Consider the following 22249-nt stretch of genomic DNA (forward strand, 5'->3'; position numbering starts at 1 on the left):
AGCTAGCTGAGTTGCGACACTCCTGACAAAAAGGAATATTACTACTTAGCACTTTTACAGCTGTTTAAACCATGGCATTCAGAGGATGAATTGCTTGGAGATTTTCAGAGCTATGAAGATTCCTTTAATGCATGTAAAGATACGATTGAATGCAGTACTTTCACAAATTATGTGCAAAAGTTAAATGAAGAAATTGAACAGGAAGCTACAATTGCAGCTGAAGTAGCTAGAGACAGTTCTCAAGACAGCCAAAGTTCTGGAACACTCAGTCAAGATCTCCTAGGACAACCAATCGTAGAAAATGAAGCTCCAATAGCAATGACTAAAGTGGAAACAGCTATGAATCAAGCTCAGGAAGATTTAGTAGACTTACCATATTTGGAACAGCAACTGAATGAAGAACAAAAACAAATTTATGAAGAAGTCACAAAAAAAGTTGATCATGGATTACTACATGAAAAGAAAGAGTGCTCATGTGATCATTTGAACCAATCAGGATGTATGTGAGTGGACAAGCTGGAACTGGAAAAAGTTTCTTAATTAAAGTCATCCGAAGCTACCTACAGCAAAAAACAGATTCAACTTTGTCTTGTGGTGTTACTGCTCCAACTGGGTTAGCAGCATATAACATAAAAGGAATTACCTTACATCGCTTGCTAATGTTACCAGTGGAGCATGAGAACAAAATAGAATATCACAAGCTAACAGGAGAAGCATGCTTCGAAGTTTCAAGAGTGTTGAAGAAGATGCAAGTTCTCATTATTGATGAGGTAAGCATGGTATCAAACTTAATGCTTGCCTTTGTGCATTTAAGAATGCAGCAAATTCTAAAGAGAGACTATGACGTGTTATTTGGCGGAAAACATGTTATAGTTTTTGGGGATCTTCTGCAGCTCACTCCAGTTAAAGGACAACCAGTGTTTAATACTGTGACACATGAAGACACAAAGAAGTCATTAGGAAGTATTGGTAATGCGAATATTTGGTCATTCTTTGAGTACAAAGAACTCACTACCAATATGAGGCAAGCAAACGATGAAGATTATGCAAGTATTCTGAAAGATATCAGAATTGGACTACTCACAGAAGTTGGCAGAGAAGCATTACAGAGTCGGTTGCTACATAATTTATTTCCAAATGAAGAAATAGTTGCAGAGAAAATATACCAGAACATTGCAGAAAAAAATACTGTAATCTGCTTATTGCCAACACTACGTGAATGCTCGATATTCAATGAGGAACTTTTGAAATTGGAAAAGGAAGAGATTAAGAAAATGGAAGCAGTGGACAAAATTCAGCATGAAGGAATTACTATTACATTAACAGGCAAACTGAAAAATAAATTGGATTCTCTAGAGAAGAACATTTCGAAAACAGCTGGATTAGAAAAAAATCTTTGTTTGTATGAACTGTCGAGTATTTTTAAGAAGAAATTTGGATGCAGAAAAAGGTTTAGTGAATGGAGCTATGGGTAAAGTTGTGGGTTTTGTGAAATACCAGAAAAAAGATGGGATTGAATTTTTAAAAATAAAATTTGATCAGATTGAAGAGGTGAAAGACATTTGTCGTTCAGTTCGTTTCTTGCTTGTGAAAGACTTATATGTACGTAGGAAGCAGTTTCCGTTTTCTCTAGCATATGCTGTAAATATTCACAAATCTCAAGGATTAACTGTAGATAGTGCTTTTGTAAACATTGGTTCTACTGTGTTCAAAGAAGGTATGGCATATGTTGCTTTGTCACGAGTGAAAACATTATCTGGTCTATTCATGATAGACTTTGATGACTCAAAAGTTAGTGCTGATGCAAATTGTGTAAAGGAGTATAATAGATTAAGAAGAACCTATGCTCCTCATTTAGGTCAGTATCCTGTGTTTGAAAAACGTGTTGTTTCTCGGAAAAGGAGAATTGAGAATATCTGTAATGAGGATGTACAGAAGAGAAAACAAAAGGAGAGTGATGTGATTGCAAGCAAAAAGAAAAAGGACAGTGTTCAAGAGGTTGTTGGTTGTCATTTTGAAAATAGCTCTGGTGTCAACTGCTACACTAATGTAGTGCTGAATGTTGTATTGTATATCTTGAAAGTTTGCAAGAGCAGATAATACTAAATCATGAAAAAAGATTCTGTTCTCTGCTGAGTTTTCTTTTTGAGAAGCTGAGTAATGATAAAACTAAAATAGAAAGTGCTTCTGATGTTAGAAAACTTTTAGATGTATGTTCAGGAAGTACACAGTTTACTCAAAATGTCCAGCAAGATGCACAGGAATTCTTGATGTATATCCTTATGGTACTGGAAGAAGAAGGGGTAGAAATGGAAAATATGTTTGGTCTCTCTTATAAATGGGAACATAGTTGTGAAAACTGTTTCAACACATGCAGCCCTAATGTTGATTCAGAAAGGTTCATATATTTAACATTACCAGAGTCAATCAGTCACTTTTAGTAAATTAGTTAAAGATGCCAATCACAGCATGGAATGTTCTAAATGTAAATCAGACATGTTTTCAACGTTATTTTTAAAGAAATATGGACAGTATGTAATTTTAATGATGCAACGTTGTAGAGCTGATGGAACAAAATTGGACACTTTTATAAAGAAGTTTGTAGGAAATCAATTATCAATATCAGGAAAAACTTTTGTTGCAGTTGCAATAATTTTCCATTATGGACCTTCGATAACTTCTGGTCATTACACAGTTTATCTTAAATGTGAAAAAGGCTGGACTCTGTGTAATGATTCTCAATTGATTTTCAAGCAACGTTTGCCTGCAGAATTACCAAATTCCTATTTAATTTTTCTCAAACCAAAATTTTAGATACAAGTTGCAACATCTGAACAAATCATTTTTTGCGATTTTATTGGATTACCATTGGATATTTCATCCAAAAAGAATTTAAAAATTACCATTTGGCCTCATGGAAAGGTAAAAATTTCTCTTGTGGACTTCTTTGACAGATATTATTTGGGTGTATGAGCTTAAGCAACAAAATTTACAGACGTTATTTATTGCAAATAGTTATTGTTGTTAGATGATATTTTTATTATATATATTACATTTCTATCAAGGTATGTTTTACTGAGAAGAGATTCAGGGCTTTTTTTAAACAATCTTTCAGATTGTTAATTTGTTTGCCCGCTGTTAAGTGATGAATGCAATTGGTTTCACAATTTGCAGTGAAATTCAATGTATTCGGAGAACAGCTAAAAAAGGGCAAAAAATGTCTTTGTTAAATATGAAAATGTGTACTGTATTCTAAAATGTATTGTTAAATATTAATACTTTTTTTCTTTCTTTACAGATTGAGAAAGAAAATTTCGGAAAATTAATCCTTTTTTCTAGCAATTAAAAAAAAAAACATTTAATGATAATTAAGTTATTTTGTTGGTCAGGTAAGTTTGAAATATCTGTATTTATCACACATTTACTTTCGTACTCCCTTGTTTTCACTTCTCCTCACTCTGCTTTTCCCATTTCCCTTGTGGTCCCTCAAGTACATTGAAGGGAGAAATAAATCTTTTATTTAAAAAAAAAAAAAAAGGTGCGCGCACAGTAAAAAAACATTTTTTTTAAAAATTGATAAAATAAATTTTTAAAAATTGTGAGGTAGGGTGGCTCTTAAAAGAGCCCTTGTGTTAATACAGGGACAGAGGAAACAAAGAATGGGAATATTAAAAGGTACCGCACTTGTGCTGCTCAATCTTATTGTCTATTAGAGGAATACTAGTTTCCCCCATAGCAATAAGAGAGTAACAAGTGTTGCACCTCTTATGTACTCTCTGAAACCGAGGGTAGATGTCCAGAGGAGCAGAAGAGGGTGATGCTCCCACAGCAGAGGAAGTGCTCAGCTGAGCTGCCGAAGATGTACTCTGCTGAGCTTCTGCGGATGTGCTCGGCTGACTTACTGGAGGGGTTGCTTCAGTATGTCGAGCAAAAGTCTTGGGATGTACATCCCTAATGTGTCTAAAAAGAGAGAAAATTCCAAAAGAATACTTCTTCCTTGGATTTCCTCTAGATAAGACACGCCCACAAAGTCTGCAGGTGACTAATGGAGCATTGACTTTTTTCTGCCCCTCTGGAAATGTGAAATATTCCCAGACAAAAGAATTCTTCTGTTTCCTCCTTCTCTGTCTAATAATGCTGTCCTGCTCACTCCCAGAAGAGGACTGCTGCTCTGCCATTGTATCCCAAAGACAATTCTGCTCCTTCTCCTAGAGAATCACAAGCAGTAATGAGGGGAATGGGTGTGGTGTAGGAAGTTTCTGGAAATTAAACAAGTTTAAACCAATGAAAAGTGTTGTTTCTGGAGCACATGACCTACCGTGCGCGCTCTGTACGCTTACCGTACGCGCACGGTCAAAGTACGCATGCGCGTACGTAAGACGCACGTGCGCATGCGCATTAGAAGCTCGCACACGCGCATTAGAGGCATGCGCACGTACGGCGGTTCCGTGTAACGTGCGCGTGCGTGTGCGCGTAGGAAGTACGGACGCGTACGTAAATCGCGTACGCATGCGCACACGGAGCATAAATATTACGTACGCGCACCGTACATAGAGCATACCGTGCGCGTACCGTGAGCTTACTGTACGCGCACGGTAAAAAATTCTTAAAAAAGGTTTGTAGAAGATATTAACTATGTTATTCAACTATATCTAACCATTTATTTAAAAAAGGTGAACCATTCTATATTGCAGGATACAGTAAATCAATGATTATATACATAGGTAGCATATTGTTTAAAAAAAAAAACTAAAAAAAAAAAAGATTTAAAAAACCTTGCAAAATCCCTGAAAAAGCATAGGTTTCACACACGTTATAGTTAGGAATTAGCATTTAAAAAACCTTGCAAATTCACTGAAAAAACCATAGGATTCACACATGTTATAGTTAGGAATTAGCATTTAAAAAACCTTGCAAATTCACTGAAAAAACCATAGGTTTCACACACGTTATAGTTAGGAATTAGCATTTAAAAAACCTTGCAAATTCACTGAAAAAAACCATAGGTTTCACACATGTTATAGTTAGCTGGACATTTCACTCGTACAAAACCATTGAAATTTCCCCGTTATAGTTAGTTCAGCTAACTATAACTCACGCGCCCGCAATCCACTGCTGATGACGTCACATATTACATCACTCATGACATGGTCAGTGACATCACTCATGACATCACTGATGACATCTCAAATGACATCACTGATGACATCACTGATGTCTTCATCCATGTGATAAATTACCACATCTTCTCACACCCTAATATAACCTTTGATATACCGACTCAAAATGTATGAGTTCCATTCTCAAAACCATACATACTGCAATACCAATAACTGCATACCCACTTATTAACTCTTAGGTCTTCATACACCTCCACACACTCACCTGTACAGTCACTCATACTTACAGTAACTCCATACAAAACTATCATATGCATTTATACACCTATATAGACACTCACACACTACCAATCATCCATAGAGGTACTCTCACACCTACTCAGTCATGCAAATAATCACACTCCCATTTACTCACCTATGCGGTTATACACACTCAAGTTCACTTACTCATAAAAATAGTATCACATTCTTACGCTCTAATAGAATCATTGATACAAGCACACACTCATCCATACAGTCACTCTGATAATCACACACACTAACATCTACCCACTTATATACTCTTACACGCATATATACTGCCTTTCACATATGTAGTTAGTCACAAATGTACCACTGAGATATGCATTCAATCCCTAACACACCCATACATACACTCACTCAACCATACAGTCCATCACAGATGCACTCTTAAAACCATGCACCCATAGAATCACCCACTCACACATCTATGCATAGTCACACACACACACCCTACCCACACAAACACTCCGCAACCCATACAGATACTCAGACAACCAATCAATAACCCATATAGACACTCATATAGCTATTCACAAAACCATGCCGCCACTTATACACCAACATACAGACACATACAGACACATACAGACATTTACACAGTTTAGTCACTAGTCTGCAGTAAGATACATTTAATGACTCACTTATAGAGTCAGTTACGCACCACAGAAAATCATCCATTTACACACTTGTACACCCACTCATTCTTCCACAGGCCTTTCACTATAAATATTAAACGTATTAAAATTGTTCAGAAACACATACTCAATGGATGATGTCATCAGTGATGTCATCAGTGATGTCATTTGAGATGTCATCAGTGATGTCATGAGTGATGTCACTGACCATGTCATGAGTGATGTAATATGTGACGTCATCAGCAGCGGATTGCGGGCGCGCGAGTTATAGTTAGCTAAACTAACTATAACGGGGAAATTTCAATGGTTTTGTACGAGTGAAATGTCCAGCTAACTATAACGTGTGAAACCTATGGTTTTTTCAGTGAATTTGCAAGGTTTTTAAAATGCTAATTCCTAACTATAACGTGTGTGAAACCTATGTTTTTTTCAGTGAATATATAAATATAAATATATATATATATATATATATATATATATATATATATATATATTCACTTAAAAAACCATAGGTTTCACACATGTTATAGTTAGCTGTACATTTCACTCGTAAAAAACCAATGAAATTCCACGTTATAGTTAGATCAGGTAACTATAACTTGCGCGCCCACAATAAACTGCTGATGACGTCACATATTACATCACTCATGACATGGTCAGTGACATCACTCATCACATCAATGATGACATCTGAAATGACACATTGTGGATTGCGGTCGCGCAAGTTATAGTTACCTGATCTAACTATAACGTGGAATTTCATTGTTTTTTTACGAGTGAAATGTACAGCTAACTATAACATGTGTGAAACCTATGGTTTTTTAAGTGAATTTGCAAGGTTTTTTAAATGCTAATTCCTAACTATAACGTGTGTGAAACCTATGGTTTTTTCAGTGAATTTGTACGGTGTTTTAAATGCTAAGTTATGTATTTATTTATTTATTTATTTTCTGGTTTTTCACCGTGCGCACACCCTGCGCGCACGGTGCGCTTCGCGCACCGTGCGTGCGCTGTGGGCACACGGTGCGCATCGCGCACCCAGCGCCCACGTTGCGCAATTCATACCGTGCGCGCCTCGCCTTTTTTTACACAGTAACAATTTTTTTTTTTCCCTTGCGGGTCCTTCAATTTATTTGATAAATGTGATTGTTGTTTCGTTTTTTAGTTTTTTTATTTTTTTTTGCCGTGCGCGTACGGTAAGCTTACCGTACGTGTACTCCGTGATTTTTTTTTTTAATTATTAAATGTATTTTTCGTACTTTTTGGTCCTTCATGGACCCCCTGACAAACGCTAGGGGGTCTGCAATTCTCTCCGTTGCCCCCTTTTCACGTTATCCACCTTTGTTTTTCAGTGCGAGAGACAGAAAATGGCGGCCGACACTTTCTGATTTCGACCGATTCGAATGTTTACAGTCATGTAACCACCAATCAGAATTGAGCTCGCGCACGGCACCGTACGCGTACGATAAGCTTACCGTAAGCGCACGGAGCGCGCTTACAGATATATATATTGATTTAAATGCTATTTTCTCAGGACCTACTGAACAGACTTACACCAGACCTGCAAAAGGCACATCTCTGACCTGAGGACTACCTCTCTGCCAAATTTCAAGTAATTCTGTTCAGCCGTTCTGGCTGTAGCTCGGACTAAAGGTCCTATGGGAAAATGCATGGGGAAAACGCGTTTTGGGACCCCCCTTTTTTCTCAGCCCCCGCTTGACGAATCCCCCCGAGACTTTCAGGGTAGGAGCGGAGCGGAGCGCCCCACCTATTTTGAAAGTTTCACGAGGATTCGTCAACCGGCGCCAAAGTTATTCCAAATAGAATGTTGCGGATTTCCTATGGAAACACGGTCCTAACTATAACTATCTACTGGCGACCGCCAGTAGATTATATATATATATATATATATATATATATTATGTGTATGTGTATCTATATGTGTGTATACGTGTGTGTGTATATATATTTATATATCTTGATGGATTAGTAGTCGATATTGTTGCTGGGTGCTATTAAAAACTCGATATAATGGTAGAACACCACCACACCATAAAAGGCTCTGAAATACTGAAATATCTGAGACTGATAGCTGCTGAAAGTTTGGCTTTGGACAAGAAGATTTCAACGGTTTTGAATACGTGCTTCTATTGTCTGAAAACATTGATGCCTTAATTGGGGGTTTGCTTATTAATGTCAATGGGCCCGGTACCTGGCCCTGTAATAAGATTTGTAGTTTCACACAAAGGTTGCAACTACTCTCAGCCATGTGAAACAGCAGCAGACAAATCATACGGTAATCGGTGCAGAAGAAATTCTTCTTGCATTTTCTGTCCCTTAAATGTGTAATCCCAATTATTTCCGCAACCCTTAATTTAACAGGACCCCTGGTAATGCAAATTCTGGGAATGGGGATATAAGGATGATTACTCTGGCCAGCTCTTACTGAGTGCCTCAGAAGCATTTTGCCTTCACCTAACTATTGTCAATACTTTACTGTAGGCATCTCTCAAATATGGAAGAATGGATTTCGAAAAGCTCCACAGCAAATACTTGATTACCCTCAACTGAAAATGCTCTTTCCAAGCTCTTATTGGAGCTATGGAAAGAAGTATATTACCGGTGTATTCAGAAAGTTACGCTGACTGCCAGTAAGGAGCTGGTCAAGTTTAAACCACTTTCGTTAGTGTGTACAGTTCTTTTGATGTTAGCAACTTAATTGTTCTTGGCATAAATCATTGGATATATCTCTACTCAACCTCTGAGCCTTTAGGGACACCTAGTCTGAATTTACTATTAGTTCCTGGGTATAATCCTGTAAGAGTAGGTGGGAGATCATTCGAAGGGGCTGCGTCTGAACTGTGGGGTATACCTCCAAACACATCCATGAACAGCTACTGATACGTGCCAGAAAAACCTCAAGCCATCTTCTGGTGTGGGTATTTGCATATGTTGTCTGTTAACAGTGTCCGGAAGCCCCTTACCAGCACTCCAGAAACAATTGAACATAACTCTGAACAGAGACGTGATTAACACATTTGAATACCTCAGGTTTTAGAAGTACATTATAGGAGGTAACAACGTTCCACCAGGGGCTGGGTCTAGTAAGAGATATCAAGACACTTGCCTAACGATAGACGTCTCACTGGGCCTTAAGTACATTTTCCACAGTAAGGATAATAAGTGTATGAAAGCGATGTCCAGCACCTGTGGTGAGGAACTATCAGTACCAGAATTTAAAAATTCTAGGAACTTGAGAGAAACACACACTTGGAAAAAGTAAACTTGCCCTTTCCATTTGCAATCAGAGGACATATATGCTTAGCTGCAGTAGTTTACTTTTACACATAGAAAGAGTAAAGGCAGCAGGGGTGTTCCTTTGTTAGCAGACCTCATGAAATTGGAGGAAAGTGGCTGCTCACAGCAGGGCGGCACTGTGGCACCTTCAGGTTCCCTTAAGATCAAGAGATGTATTGATGGTCGAAAATGAGCCTGAAAAATGCAAAGGAGTAATTCCTCTTGCTAAAGGTCCAAGTTGTGGTCCTAAATATGTCACATAGGTTGTGGCACTTGCTTGAGAGATATCTTTAGTCTCCTGCTAGTTCACTACTTATTTTTGTAATAGCAGTAGGCCACTGAATCTAATTGTGTCTAAGTTTAGCGGATCTTAATACCAAAGTAATTTCATAACCTACTCGAGTGCCATCCAAAATAAAGGGTCAAATAGAGCAAACCAAATGTAGCCTAACATGAAGGATTTGGGCAATGCATGTGATAACGGTGGTGACCAGCCTGCATCTTTCCAGGGACATAGACCGTTATCATCTGCCTTTCTAAGCACCACAATAAGGGGCATATCCCATTAATATCTGTAACACTGAGAACCAAAATCGGGGCATTGACAATTTACATCTGTCGAAGAAACATACTTCGCATCACAACTTCCGAGTTATTGATGAGCTTGGTTCATACTGAATATTAGTTCATCGCACAGCGAGTCTCTGAAAACATGTTGATCAAACCGGCCTATTCATTGCCCCTACAGAGAGCGAGTTTCTGGCAAAATCTCCCTTTAGTGATTCTAATGTTTTTTCTGTGCTCTAGACCCTCCTATAAATATTAATAGAATATGCTTGTATCTATATTTAGGCTGGTTATTCAGTATTGCTGTCCCATACAGAGTTGACAGCTCAGTCGATTGTCCCTCAAGTAATCATAAAAACGAAATGTTAGAGAACCTCAAGTAAACTGAATTCTTCCATTCTATACCACAATAAAATGGTACAATTTTGAACACTGTTCTTGTTAATTTGGTTATCCCCTCAGAAGTGTATTTCATGGTGTACATGTCCATCATCCCATGTATGCCTCCTGGTACACAGTATTTGATATTTGCCTCTGTTTTTTATTGTATACATATTTTTGGGTGGTTTCAACAGTTAGTCACTTTCAACTATGTTGACTCATTCGTTGTGTTTGTATCAAATCCTTAACATACCTTCCAAGATGGTTTTTGCTGAAAGAGGCGAAACTATTTCCGGTGGAAACTTTCATGGTGAATACCCTGCAAAAGTAAGTGTTTAGTGAATTAAATATATTGTAGGCTGGGTTATCATTGACTCTCTACTTTTGAAAGACCGCACTGAATTAATTTTAAGGGAATAAAAAAAAAATCTTATTAGATATTTTTCTGAAATTCATGTTTGTAGCACATCAAATTTCATAACACTATAGATAAATACATTGCTTGCGAGAGAGGCAATGGTGTTGAGCATCATGGGACAGACTGTGTAATTTTCCAGAGTCGCAGCTCCTTGAACTACTCCCTGCATATTGAGATCGCTTTAAGATTCTGCAAAGTTTAATACTTGTAAAGGATTTAAGTCTGCTTCTCTTTCCAGGCTCTGGACTATCTGGCTATTGGTGTCCATGAACTTGCTGCAATCAGTGAAAGAAGAATTGAGAGGTTGTGTAACCCGTCCCTCAGTGAATTGCCTGCATTTTTAGTTACGGAAGGTGGCCTGAACTCGGGGTTCATGATTGCACACTGCACAGCGGCCTCATTAGGTAAGCATACCAAAGCATTGGAAGTGGTTGGAATATAGAGAAACTGAAACCCCTCAACAGCTCTCAAGAGTCCCATATCCATGAGTGGGTGGGTCGTTTGGTCAAGGATTTTTCTTTGAATTCCGAGATTTGTGGTTCTGATTTTCAAATGGAATAAATGAGACTATAAGTCCCAGATGTAAAGACGAAAAACTCTGGTTGAATGAGCTTCTTACGTGTAGACATCTAAAGGGTTGTATGTTGCAACAACGATAGGCTAAACAACAAAAGCTTTTACAACGAAGGCTTTAGAACGATAAAGTCTTAACAACGCCTGACTTGCAATGAAAGGTTTTACCACAGATATGCTTTTACCACAAAAATGTAAGCATTTGGCAGGTAAGTGTGAACCCTTTTAATTACACATATTTATATAAGTATGATGGGTTTATACTTGACTGTAAAATACTCATATCTCCGTGGTAAAGGCACGTGCATGGTAAAAATATTATAGGTAATATTAAATGTATAACTAGCTAGATAGATAGATAGATACTATATGGCGGTCGCCAGTAGATATTTATACTTAGGACCTTGTTTCCATAGGAAAAGCATGTTTTGACTTGTCTATATCTTTGGTGCCTGTTGAAGAATCTTCACAAAATTTTCCAAACAAAAATTGACACTCCCAACAGCTGCTGTCTGGAACGTTTTGGGGTAATCTGTCAAACACAGGCAGAGAAAAAGAGAGGTTCCAAAACTTGTTTTCCCGATGTTAATTACCACAGAGATTTTAAACACGATTGCAGCCCGAGCCACTAAACGGAATACACCAAATTTGACAGAAAGCTAGCTCCCGGAGCTAGCTTTCTGCCAAATTTGGTGTGATTCCGTTAAGCAGCTTGGGCTGCAGAAAGCGTCTTTGTGTGATTTGGTGTAAATCCGTTCAGTAGTTTTAGAGAAATTAACGAAAAACTAAATTTGTATATTTAGGAACGCACCCACGGTGAATCAGCTGACCTGCGTGCCAAAGCAAGATTCCGATTGGCTGGCTGCACCTTCACAGAAAAGTTGCGGTCACCATTTTATATGTTGGGAAACTGTCTCAGGAGCTGAGAAATTGGTTGAATTTTAAGTGAAGGGGTCAGGTGAGAGCTTTCCTGACCCCTTATGTATGTTAACAATGATGGGCAACCAGGTGTACTGGGGTTGAAAATCCTCACAAAAATGTTTTGCCTCTCGTGGGATCCATGGGCCTGTCGTGGGGCTCAGGGCAGACCCCAGTTGTGAGAAAATAGGGTTCTGTTGAAGTACCCCCACACACACTTTTTGCCTGGCTTCTGATGCAACTTTGACTGTAGAGTACTGGGTCCTTGCTGTCCAGGTTCCCAGTACCAGTGTTCTTTCCCTAAAAACATGTCCACAATGGTACTTTTGCCCCCTGTAAGTACCTAGTAAGTGGTATCCTGGGTACCTAGGTCCTGGAGGCTGAAGAGGGTCTCCTGGACCCCTTCACTAGGACCATGCCACTGCCCCTGCAGCTGGCATGCCCCTGGGAGGTAGAATAAATGACCAAGTTGACATGACACACTGCCGGTGTGCCATGCCAGCTAGCACTGCCTAAGATATAGGTAAGTCACACCTCTAGCAGGCTTTACCAACCCTAAGGCAGGGTGCACTATATCCCAGGTGTGGACATATCTGCATGAGCAGATATGCCCCTACAGTTTTGGGGTCTATTCCTTAACATTGTAAGTGCCAGGGAAGCCATAGAGCGTGCATAAGCTGGGAACTTGACAACCGGAGTTCCACAGCACCATGATGGCTTCACTGAACCCAAGAGTGTTTGGTACCAAACAATTCCTTGAGATAATTCCACACTGATGCCAGTGAGTATTACAACATGTACCCAGAGGGCACCTCAGAGGTGCCCCCTGAAAACCTACCAACCATGGTGTGGTCGCAGACTGGCTTTAGGCAGCCTGCCACACACAGACATTTTTCTTGACCCCTGGGTGAAGAGCTTCTGCTCTCAGTGACCAGAAACAATGCACATCCTGGGAAGAGTTGTTAAACCTCCTACCCCAGGATAGGCCAGTGCTAAAAGGGGAAGCTTCAAAGGCCTGCCGCCTTTGTAATGCGACCCCCATCTACTGCTGCTAGCAGCAGATGGCAGCCCCTGGTTTACACCCCCACTTTGTGCGGTTAAACCGGCAGGAAAACCTAGGAGGTGTGCCCACCTCTGCCAACGCCACCTCTAAGGTGGGGGAAGCGAGGTGAAGCATATCTTTTAGTCCCTGCCATCTTCAAGATGGGTAGACACCTCCAATTGGGGCTAGGTCTGAGCCCCCTCCCACTGGAGGGTGGCATAATAGAGGGTGTAGTAACCCGAGGTAAGGTGCCCATTGGCCCTACCTGCTACTCCCATAAATTTACTATTCAAGTGGCTCCCCCAGACGTAGAGACTAGATCTGCAAGAAAGAAGACAGCCCTGCATAGAAGACTGAAGACAACGCCTGCCTCTGCGAACCTGCAATCTGTCTTGCAGCCAGCGACCTCTGAAAACCCTGGGAGGACTGCTGCCTTTGAAAAATACTCCAATCTCCTGTGGACAGCGGACTTGTCCAGAAGAAACTTTCTCCAAGTTCTCCGGATCCAGCTGGAATCGCGATCCCTGCCCACTCTGCACCAGACGCCCACAGCCTGAGTCGGAGTGGCTCACCTGTGCATTGAAGTTTCCCTAGTGATCCTGACCTCGTGTCCAGTGTTCGTGACCTCTCCTGAAATTCATGGCAGTGCCTGCAGTGTGAATCCAGAGGCTCCCCCAACTGAGACCAGCTCTGGTTAGACGATTCTGATGTTGAAAGGCACCCCTCCACCCAAAGCCCCTGGGTCTTGGTGAGCTGAACCAACAGTGTCCCTATGATCCCTTACATCTCAACTTACCTCTGCTGTCGTTGGTCTCCCCCCTGCAACCTCCAGTGCCATGCCTACAGCCAAAACAGAAATTTCCATTGAAACGTTTTGGGAGTCCGATTTTGAAATTGCACCCTGCACCAGGCCGTCCCTGTGTTGCTGCTGGTGTATGTTTTGTGCTGCTTTGTGGCCCCCCCTGTGCTTAACCTAACCCCTAAAGCTTGGCCCCTGCAATCGATTGCCTACCATCCAGTAGTGTGGCTTCAGGCACCCGTCTCCATTGAAAAACATTGAGCAGAACTCCAATTTTTACCTCTGCACCCGTCCGCCCCTGTGCTGCTGGTGGTGCAGTTTTGTTACTCACCTGACCCATGCCCATTCCTGACTTTGGGGTCCAAAGACTGGATTAGTAAGTGCATTACTTACCTGTTCCACTGCAATATTGTTTACTCCACAGGATAACATTGAACTGTGTTGAAAAGTTTGTGTCAATTTTTTTCAAATATTCAAAAACATATTTACCTTATTACAAAGATCTTAGTTTTAAAATAAAGTACAAACATGGTATAGTTTTCTAAAATTGGTCTGGAATTCCTTCTTGAGTTGTGTGTCTATTATTGATCACTGTTGTGCAATATATGCCTTACACTCCTCTGTGTTAGGCCTAGGGCTGCTTGCCCACACTACCACTAATAGAGCACTTTGGGTTTTACATTGAGCCCTGTACGCTTTTGCGGAACCCCTGGACTCTGTGCACAGTATTACCACCTAGTGGCAGAGCCAGCTTCCTAAACTCATATAATTCTGCAATGGGTCCACGGATCTAGCATGACAAAAAAAATACAAACACTCACAGCCACTTACATACCCCTACAGACATTCACCAACATACTAACTTACCCATATGGACACTGTTAATCCCACACCTACACCCATTCAGACATTCTCACACCCACTTGCATACCCATACAGACACTCACCCAAACGCTCACATATCCATACAGACACTGTTGTACCCACACTTGCACCTGTACAGACACTGTCATAGACCACCACATACCTATACAGGTACTCTCACACCCACACTTACACCTACAGAAACTCTCACACCCATTCACATGCACATAGACACTCATACCCATACTTACACCCATACAGATACTCTCACACCCATTGACATATTCATGTAGATATTCGCACATTCTCACAAACCCATACAGGCACTCTTACACCCACTCACATACCCATACAGACACTCACACCCACTCACATACCCACACACAAACTCCCACACCCACTCACATACCCATTTAACTCTCACACCCTCTTACATACCCATACAGACACTGTTCCACCCATACCTACACCCATATAGACACTCTCACATCCACTTAAATACCCATACACTAAACCCCACACACAGATATTCATACATACTCTGTTACACCCACACTTATGCCTTTACATTGTAGTTAGGAAATAGAAGTTTAGAAAACCTTAGAAATTCACTGAAAAAAACAAAGTTTACAGGGACATTATAGTTAGACTCACATTTTACTAATACAAAACCCTGGAAATATAGCAATTATAGTTACCTATGCTAACTATAACTTAGGCCCAGGCATTCACTGCTTATGACCTCATATGTTACATCACTCATGACATGGTCAGTGACATCACCCTTGACATCTCAAATAACATCACTGATGAGTCATGACATCACTGATGTCATCATCAAAACACACCCCTCACACACCCACTCACACCCCCATGCAGTCTCTCATACACCCTCTCATATGTCCACAGACCCATTTAAGTACTCACACATGCATATAACTACTCACAAACCCACTCACACTCACTTACACATGCAGTCACTCACCCATACAGGCACTGACTCACCTACCCACTCACTCACTCATTCATACAGGGATTCAGGCTGCCACTCACTGACCTACACAGACACTTGCACCCATTCAACCACTCACACACCCACTTACAAACCCATACAATTATTCATACATGTACAACCACACAAGCACTAACATACCCACTCCTACAACCTCACAACCACAACCCACCCATCCATACAATTACTCAGACACCCAGTCACATACCCTTACAACCACACACACCAACTTATAAACCCATAAAACCACGCACACACCCACTCACACCCCCTAACCACCCCTGAACCACTCACACATCCATACAACCTCACACACACAAAACTACTTACACACTCATACAGCCACTCATACACCCACATAGCTACTCAGAAACCCACACACTCAGCCATATACCACTCATACACCCATACAGGCACTCAGACACCCACTCACACACTGGTACAGACAGTCACACAGCTAATCAGATCACATATGTTAGAAATAGTATCACTCCCAGCTAGTACACCTAGTATACTAATCAAACTTTTGTGGTAGGTTAGTATACGTTTTGAAAACTCAAACACTTACTCACTTGATGATCATAGCATAGATCTCTGTATAGAGAAGTGTTCAAATAAAAAGTGCACATTCTTTGCTGTGATGTAGTTCAAGATAGGTAATATTCTGTTTAATTGGGTTTCCTGCAGTAGTTAATTGCTCCTTGTAATATTAGTTCATTGTTCCTCTCAGTAGAACTGCAGTCTGTGCACACTCAATTTCAGTGGTGCTATATTGTCTACTAATTCAGACTTTGCAAACCTTAGGTGGCAGTTTCCTGCCCAAAAAGCTGTGTGAATTAGGCCCTGCTTTCACAAGGGTGTTCAATTACTATCTTTCGGGTACAGTGTACATTTTCGCAAGGGTATTCATTTTAAGTAGCTTGCTTCAACTTTTTTCTCCTCTGAGCATGTGTGTAGAACGCCCAGTGCAAAACCTAGTGGACACCTACCTTTAGTTTCAGAGACTCGTTCATTCAACCTAAGATGGAGACACAAGAGCCTAATTTAATTTAGGCTTACAGATGCTTTATGAACTGCTCTAACTTCCTTAATTGAACTGAACCAAATTACTTCAAATCCTAATTTATCACTTAGCAGACTCACTTAAACTGATGTAATCTCGTTTTACCATTGTTTCTAAACAGTGTATTTCTTTTCACAGTTTCTGAGAATAAGGCCTTGTGTCATCCCTCTTCAGTTGATTCTCTCTCAACTAGTGCTGCTACTGAGGATCATGTGTCCATGGGCGGTTGGGCCGCGAGAAAATGTCTACGAGTTATAGAACACGTGGAACAAGGTAAACCTTCAACTGTTTCTCCTAATATACCAGGTTGTGCAGCTCTATGCACACAAATCCTATCTGTTCATATTTTGAACATGGAAATCCGTGAATGAGAGTTAGATCCTCCATGATTGTCTCTTTTGTGAATTGCGTCCGTAGGTACATACGTTTGAAGCATGCAAGTTTTCTTTTCCTCAGATTAAACCATCATACATACTTCCTGAATATATTGTTTGAGTTTAACAAAAAAGTTTTAAAATCAACTATTGAAAAATTATAGATTTTAAAATCTAGTTGATGTATTTCAAGTACAGAAAGTGTCTATTATTTCTAATTGTGACACGTTTTGCACAGTCTAGTAATATTGACTACCACTTTCCCAGTTTGCTCTCACCTTGCAAAAAAGTTGAACAGAGAGTAATCTATTGATGAACCTTCCCTTTAAAGCTTGTATTTTTTTTTTTAATTGGTGTCCGATGTCAGATTTTGTTTGCATTACACATTTACCAATTATTTTTCTAAAAGGTATCGGATAGTCAAAACACTCCATCTGTAAAACAAAACCAGGGTGAAAAAGACAACTGTAGGTTTCTTCAGTTAGAATCTTTTGTGCAAGTACAAATATTTCTGTATGGTTTTTGTATTGAAGGATATTTTCTACATTTGCTTAATTTGACATAAGCTGCCCCTTAAGGGGCAGAAAGCACCTTAGATGCCGGGGAGTAAGGGGAAAAAAAGGGTGTGGGGTGGCCCACCCTGGCATCAGCCTCACTCCAAATAGCCACACCAATCATTCTGTCACTCAGGGATGCAAATGGAAACTTTACTCCCAATCCCCTTTCCTAGGGGTGGGGAGTGGGTGAGATTAGAAAACCCATTAGACACCAGGGAAAATAATTTTTAAAATTGAGGTAGCTCAGCAGTTTTTTTGCCCTGTTTCAGGGGATAGATTAGGGGAGGTTACCACCAATCTACCCCAAGGGAGACAGGAAGCCCACTAGACAACAGGGATATGAAGAAAAAATTGAGGTGGCGCAGCCCAAGCAGGCATTAGCCTATGCCCCAACTCCATAATAACTAGTGATGGGCGGTAAACTTCACTCCCGTGTCTGGCACCTGCCCTCCCGCTGCGTGCCCTGGGCAGGCCTGACGGGGGTGGCGGGTCTTGTTAACAGGAGACCCCAGCAGGCCACAGCCAGCCGTAGCGAGACTCGCAAACCTGCCTTGTGCATAAATAAACAGCTTGTTTGCCTGGCAGCCTAATGCCAGCTGCGTTCTAAGACTTGAAGTTCACCTGGGTTCAAAGGCCAGGCGAGTGTGTCAGACATGACAGCCATGGGAACAGTCTTCTTGCTGTTTTGGCACCAAGTGTTAGTTTAGTGGGTGAAATAGGTGTGTTGACTGTCAAGTTAATCAGTTAAGTTTTTGTTGTAAGTTAAACGTTTTCTTCATTGTGTATAGTGTCAAAAGAGGACTGATTGGCAACTCCTAATTGGTTTCTACTGGCCCCCTGATGCTCTAACTTTAGCAGGAGACCCACTCCCCCGATACTAACCCACTCGCAGGTCAACTATGTTCCCTGCAGCGCTGCTCTCACCGAGCTTCCGGCTCCGACATGCAGGAACTGGATAGTTTTGGATTAGGCTGTCCACGTGCCCACCCTTCTCCATCAACTATCTAGCAGCTGGACCACATGTGGCCAGAGCAGAGCGATCACTTCCATTGCTAATTCAGTGGCAGGTCCACAGAGGACTTGTCGGATAAGGTATGAATGATTTTTTTTCATTATACAACAAATGGAAAATTAGTTTTGAAATTAGCAGTTGATTTGAGGTCACATTATTGCTTCTACATCTCCTGGTGGGCCCACAGTGACCTGCATGGCGGAGAGTACTTGTAGCCCCAGTTCAAATTCCCTGAGACTTTGAAAACAATAATGCGATGCGGTGTTAGCTACAATTTAATAACCAGCTGCCCCAGTTGCTCGGTGGTGTATGAGCTTCCTTGTATCATTGCGATGCCAACCACTATGCTCCACTCTTCAGGCAGCTTAATGATGACTTAAGCAGAACATCCTGGTCACAGCTGCGAGTAGGTATGTCCCTGTGAGTCCTCGTACTTACCCTGCACTCTGCAATCCACAAAAGGCAACAGCCACCCACATTTGCCCACCCTTGACCCCCTGCAGCCCAGGGGACAGCAGCCTTCATGCATAATTAAATTTACCACCTTCTATGGTATCGGGGGAATGTCAGCATCTATTCATGTATGTTAAGAAGTGGACGGAACTCTGCATAATTGTGCAGAGTTTTTATCTAATTCTGCGAAGTAGAACTCCGCGAGTTCTGCCCACCCCTAATGATGGTCCCAGCAGTCTTTGTACCGACCCCAGGGATATATTAGGGCAGTTTCCTCCAATGTACCCCGCAAGGGGGCCCGAAAGCCCCCTCCGACCCAACCCAGAACGGGCCCAAAGGAGCTTCTGCCCTCCATGAGTGGCAGATTGGTACGGTTTCCCATGGGAGCACAAAGCCCACTACCCCACTGATGTTTTTATGAATGCAAAAGAATAAAGTAGAGGCCAGCCCACATTGGGCTATACTCCTCATTCCTAAAGCCCCAACAGATTTTGCTCCCTGGGGGGAAGATTGGAGAATTTGCCTCCAATCTGGACCTAGGAGGGGCAAAAAGGCCACTGGATTCCAGGGAAATATACATAATATGGGTGGGGACCAGCACATCCTTACATTTGGCCTATCCACATCCATAGTGCTGAAACGGTTGTTCTTTCCCCCTCGAGCCTAGAGCATCCACATGCCAAGCGAGAAAATTAGTATTTTTGGGGGCCTGGTTTTGACACATGGGCCAGCAGAAAGGGGGTAAATACTGATATCCTCTGACTTGCCTTGGTGAATGGCTGCATTATTCATGTTCTGGGTCATTCGGCAACCTAGGAACCGTATGACCGGGGAATTTATGAAACGTAGAGACCTGGGCGCATCAATAGTGGTCTGGCTTGTGTTGCTCCAACTAAATTTTCTTACCCAGAATGCCCTTCGCATACTTCTCCTGATAAAAACAGTTCCTAGTTTCTGTGGCAGGGACGTTTACCTCACACAAGAACAGACCATGCCAGGGACTTTGACTTCATATGATCACAGCCTTAATCTGTTCTAATTGAGGTTGATCGGCCCAGCCAGATAAGTGAGGTACCCATTTTTGGGGGAGAAGTGAGGGAATGTTCTGTGATTTTGTGGATCCCTGCAGATTCCAGAACTTTCCCTCACAAAATTGCGAGGAAGATGCATGGAGTTTAGTGAACATTTGAGGTCTCCAGGGCATTATGAAAAATGTCATGGGATCCATGAAAGTCAGCTGACCACGGACCGCCCCCCAACCTCCCATGTATCTAGTTTTCAGAAATGTCTGAGTTTAGTAGAATTCCAAGGCTAGGTCCAGATACCACATCTATCATTTTTCATGCCAAAAATTTGATGTCTCAACATTGTGTTTTGAGGCCCATTGTGTCTCGGGTGATAGACCTAGCCACACACATTTTGTATTGGGAAAATTCTGGGTGGTAGAAAGTTTGTGGATCTCTGTAGATTCCAGAACTTTCTATCATAGAAACGTGAGAGAAATATGTGATTTTAGTCAAAGTATGAAATTTGCAGGAAATTCTGGGTAAGAAAACAATGTGTAGTCCACATAAGTGACACCAGCCTCAACTCTCTGGGGTTTGCCTGGGTGGCAGCCTAGCCCGGGCCCAAAACTGCAACTACCCACATCGCGAAATGGGTAATTTTTAATGGTGAAAATGTGATGAGTCCACGTTGCATTTTGAAGCCTATTTTGTCTCTGGTAATAAGCCCAGCCAAACAAGTATGTGCCATTTGTATTGGGTGAAGTGTGGAATACAGAATATTAGGACATTTGTTACTAAACATTGTAATTCTTTCCATTTTGAGGTTCTAAATGTAATTCAGTGTGTAAGAAAGATCACATTTTGCAAAATGTCCTCTCCATCACATGATCAAATGAGGAATGCCTATTCCAATCTTTTCCCATGGTCTACCAAGTTTCACAATCTCCCTTACAATCTAGAATACTGTTTTGGTTTACCATTTGTCAATCCAAGCACAAGCTACATATTTGTGTTACCTTACCATCCACCTCCTTTCCCAAATCAGGTCACTAGAAGTCCTCTCTGATCTCTCTCCTCATTACACTCATAACTCATGTTGACTTCGTGGTCCATTTTAAGTACCCTTCCACACAAACTCAGTGGTGCAACGTCTACTTAATTCCACCATAACAATCCATGAAGGCAAGGCAATCACAGTGCCACAATATGACACAATGAAATACCACAATAGGATACAGCCTCCTGTTTACTTAGCTTAACTTTATTAGGCCACCCTATTTGTATGTTTCACATGACTGCTCAAAATTCTGTCTTCTTTCAGGTTTTTCACCAACTGCTTTTTAGAAACACTCCTGTCACCTCTCTTACCTCTACTACAACATCTTCCCTAGTCTTCTCTTGCTCTTCCTTTTTTATATGTAATGTTGACCAAGAACCAACTGTCATATTTTATACTCCTTGCAGATATTCCGTACTGAAAATAGATGTTGCTAGAATAACTTTTAAGTCGTTGGACCTGCACGGCTGTCATTGTGTATGTCAGAGTGTGATTTTACAAGGAAATATTGTTTACATATCAAATTGACTCCAACAAACTGTGCAAAGAAGATGAAAGTATTGAAACAGTTATTCCTAATGTGTCCAAAACTGAAACGTTAAATGAATCTAGTTTAATGTTCTGTATTTTGATGCTATATTATTCTCTACTTCTTCTTTAAGCAAAATGCGTTTGTGCACTGTCAGAGCGATTAAGATGATTTTATTACCTTTAAAATGAAGTCTATAATGCTATAAACACTTTTGTCAGTGGGACCAACTGCACCAATCCATTCACATATATCTATTTTTCATCTA

The 22249-nt window shown here is 41.0% G+C and overlaps 1 protein-coding gene and 1 long non-coding RNA gene across 2 annotated transcripts in view; one reads left to right on the plus strand and one right to left on the minus strand.

The window, feature by feature from the left end:
• HAL (histidine ammonia-lyase) overlaps positions 1–22249 on the plus strand; it is a 269994-nt gene that overhangs the window by 240593 nt on the left and 7152 nt on the right. Inside the window, exons 16-18 of the mRNA XM_085653369.1 lie at positions 10565–10630; positions 10960–11125; positions 17131–17265. Of these exons, the coding sequence (XP_085509495.1) occupies positions 10565–10630; positions 10960–11125; positions 17131–17265 (367 nt within the window). The remainder of the gene's footprint in view (positions 1–10564; positions 10631–10959; positions 11126–17130; positions 17266–22249) is intronic.
• LOC146855539 (uncharacterized) overlaps positions 1–22249 on the minus strand; it is a 52693-nt gene that overhangs the window by 6833 nt on the left and 23611 nt on the right. The gene's annotated exons all lie outside the window — the stretch shown is intronic.

The sequence above is a fragment of the Triturus cristatus genome, chromosome 4_1 (genome assembly GCF_964204655.1).
Source record: "Triturus cristatus chromosome 4_1, aTriCri1.1, whole genome shotgun sequence".
NCBI lineage: Eukaryota > Metazoa > Chordata > Amphibia > Caudata > Salamandridae > Triturus > Triturus cristatus.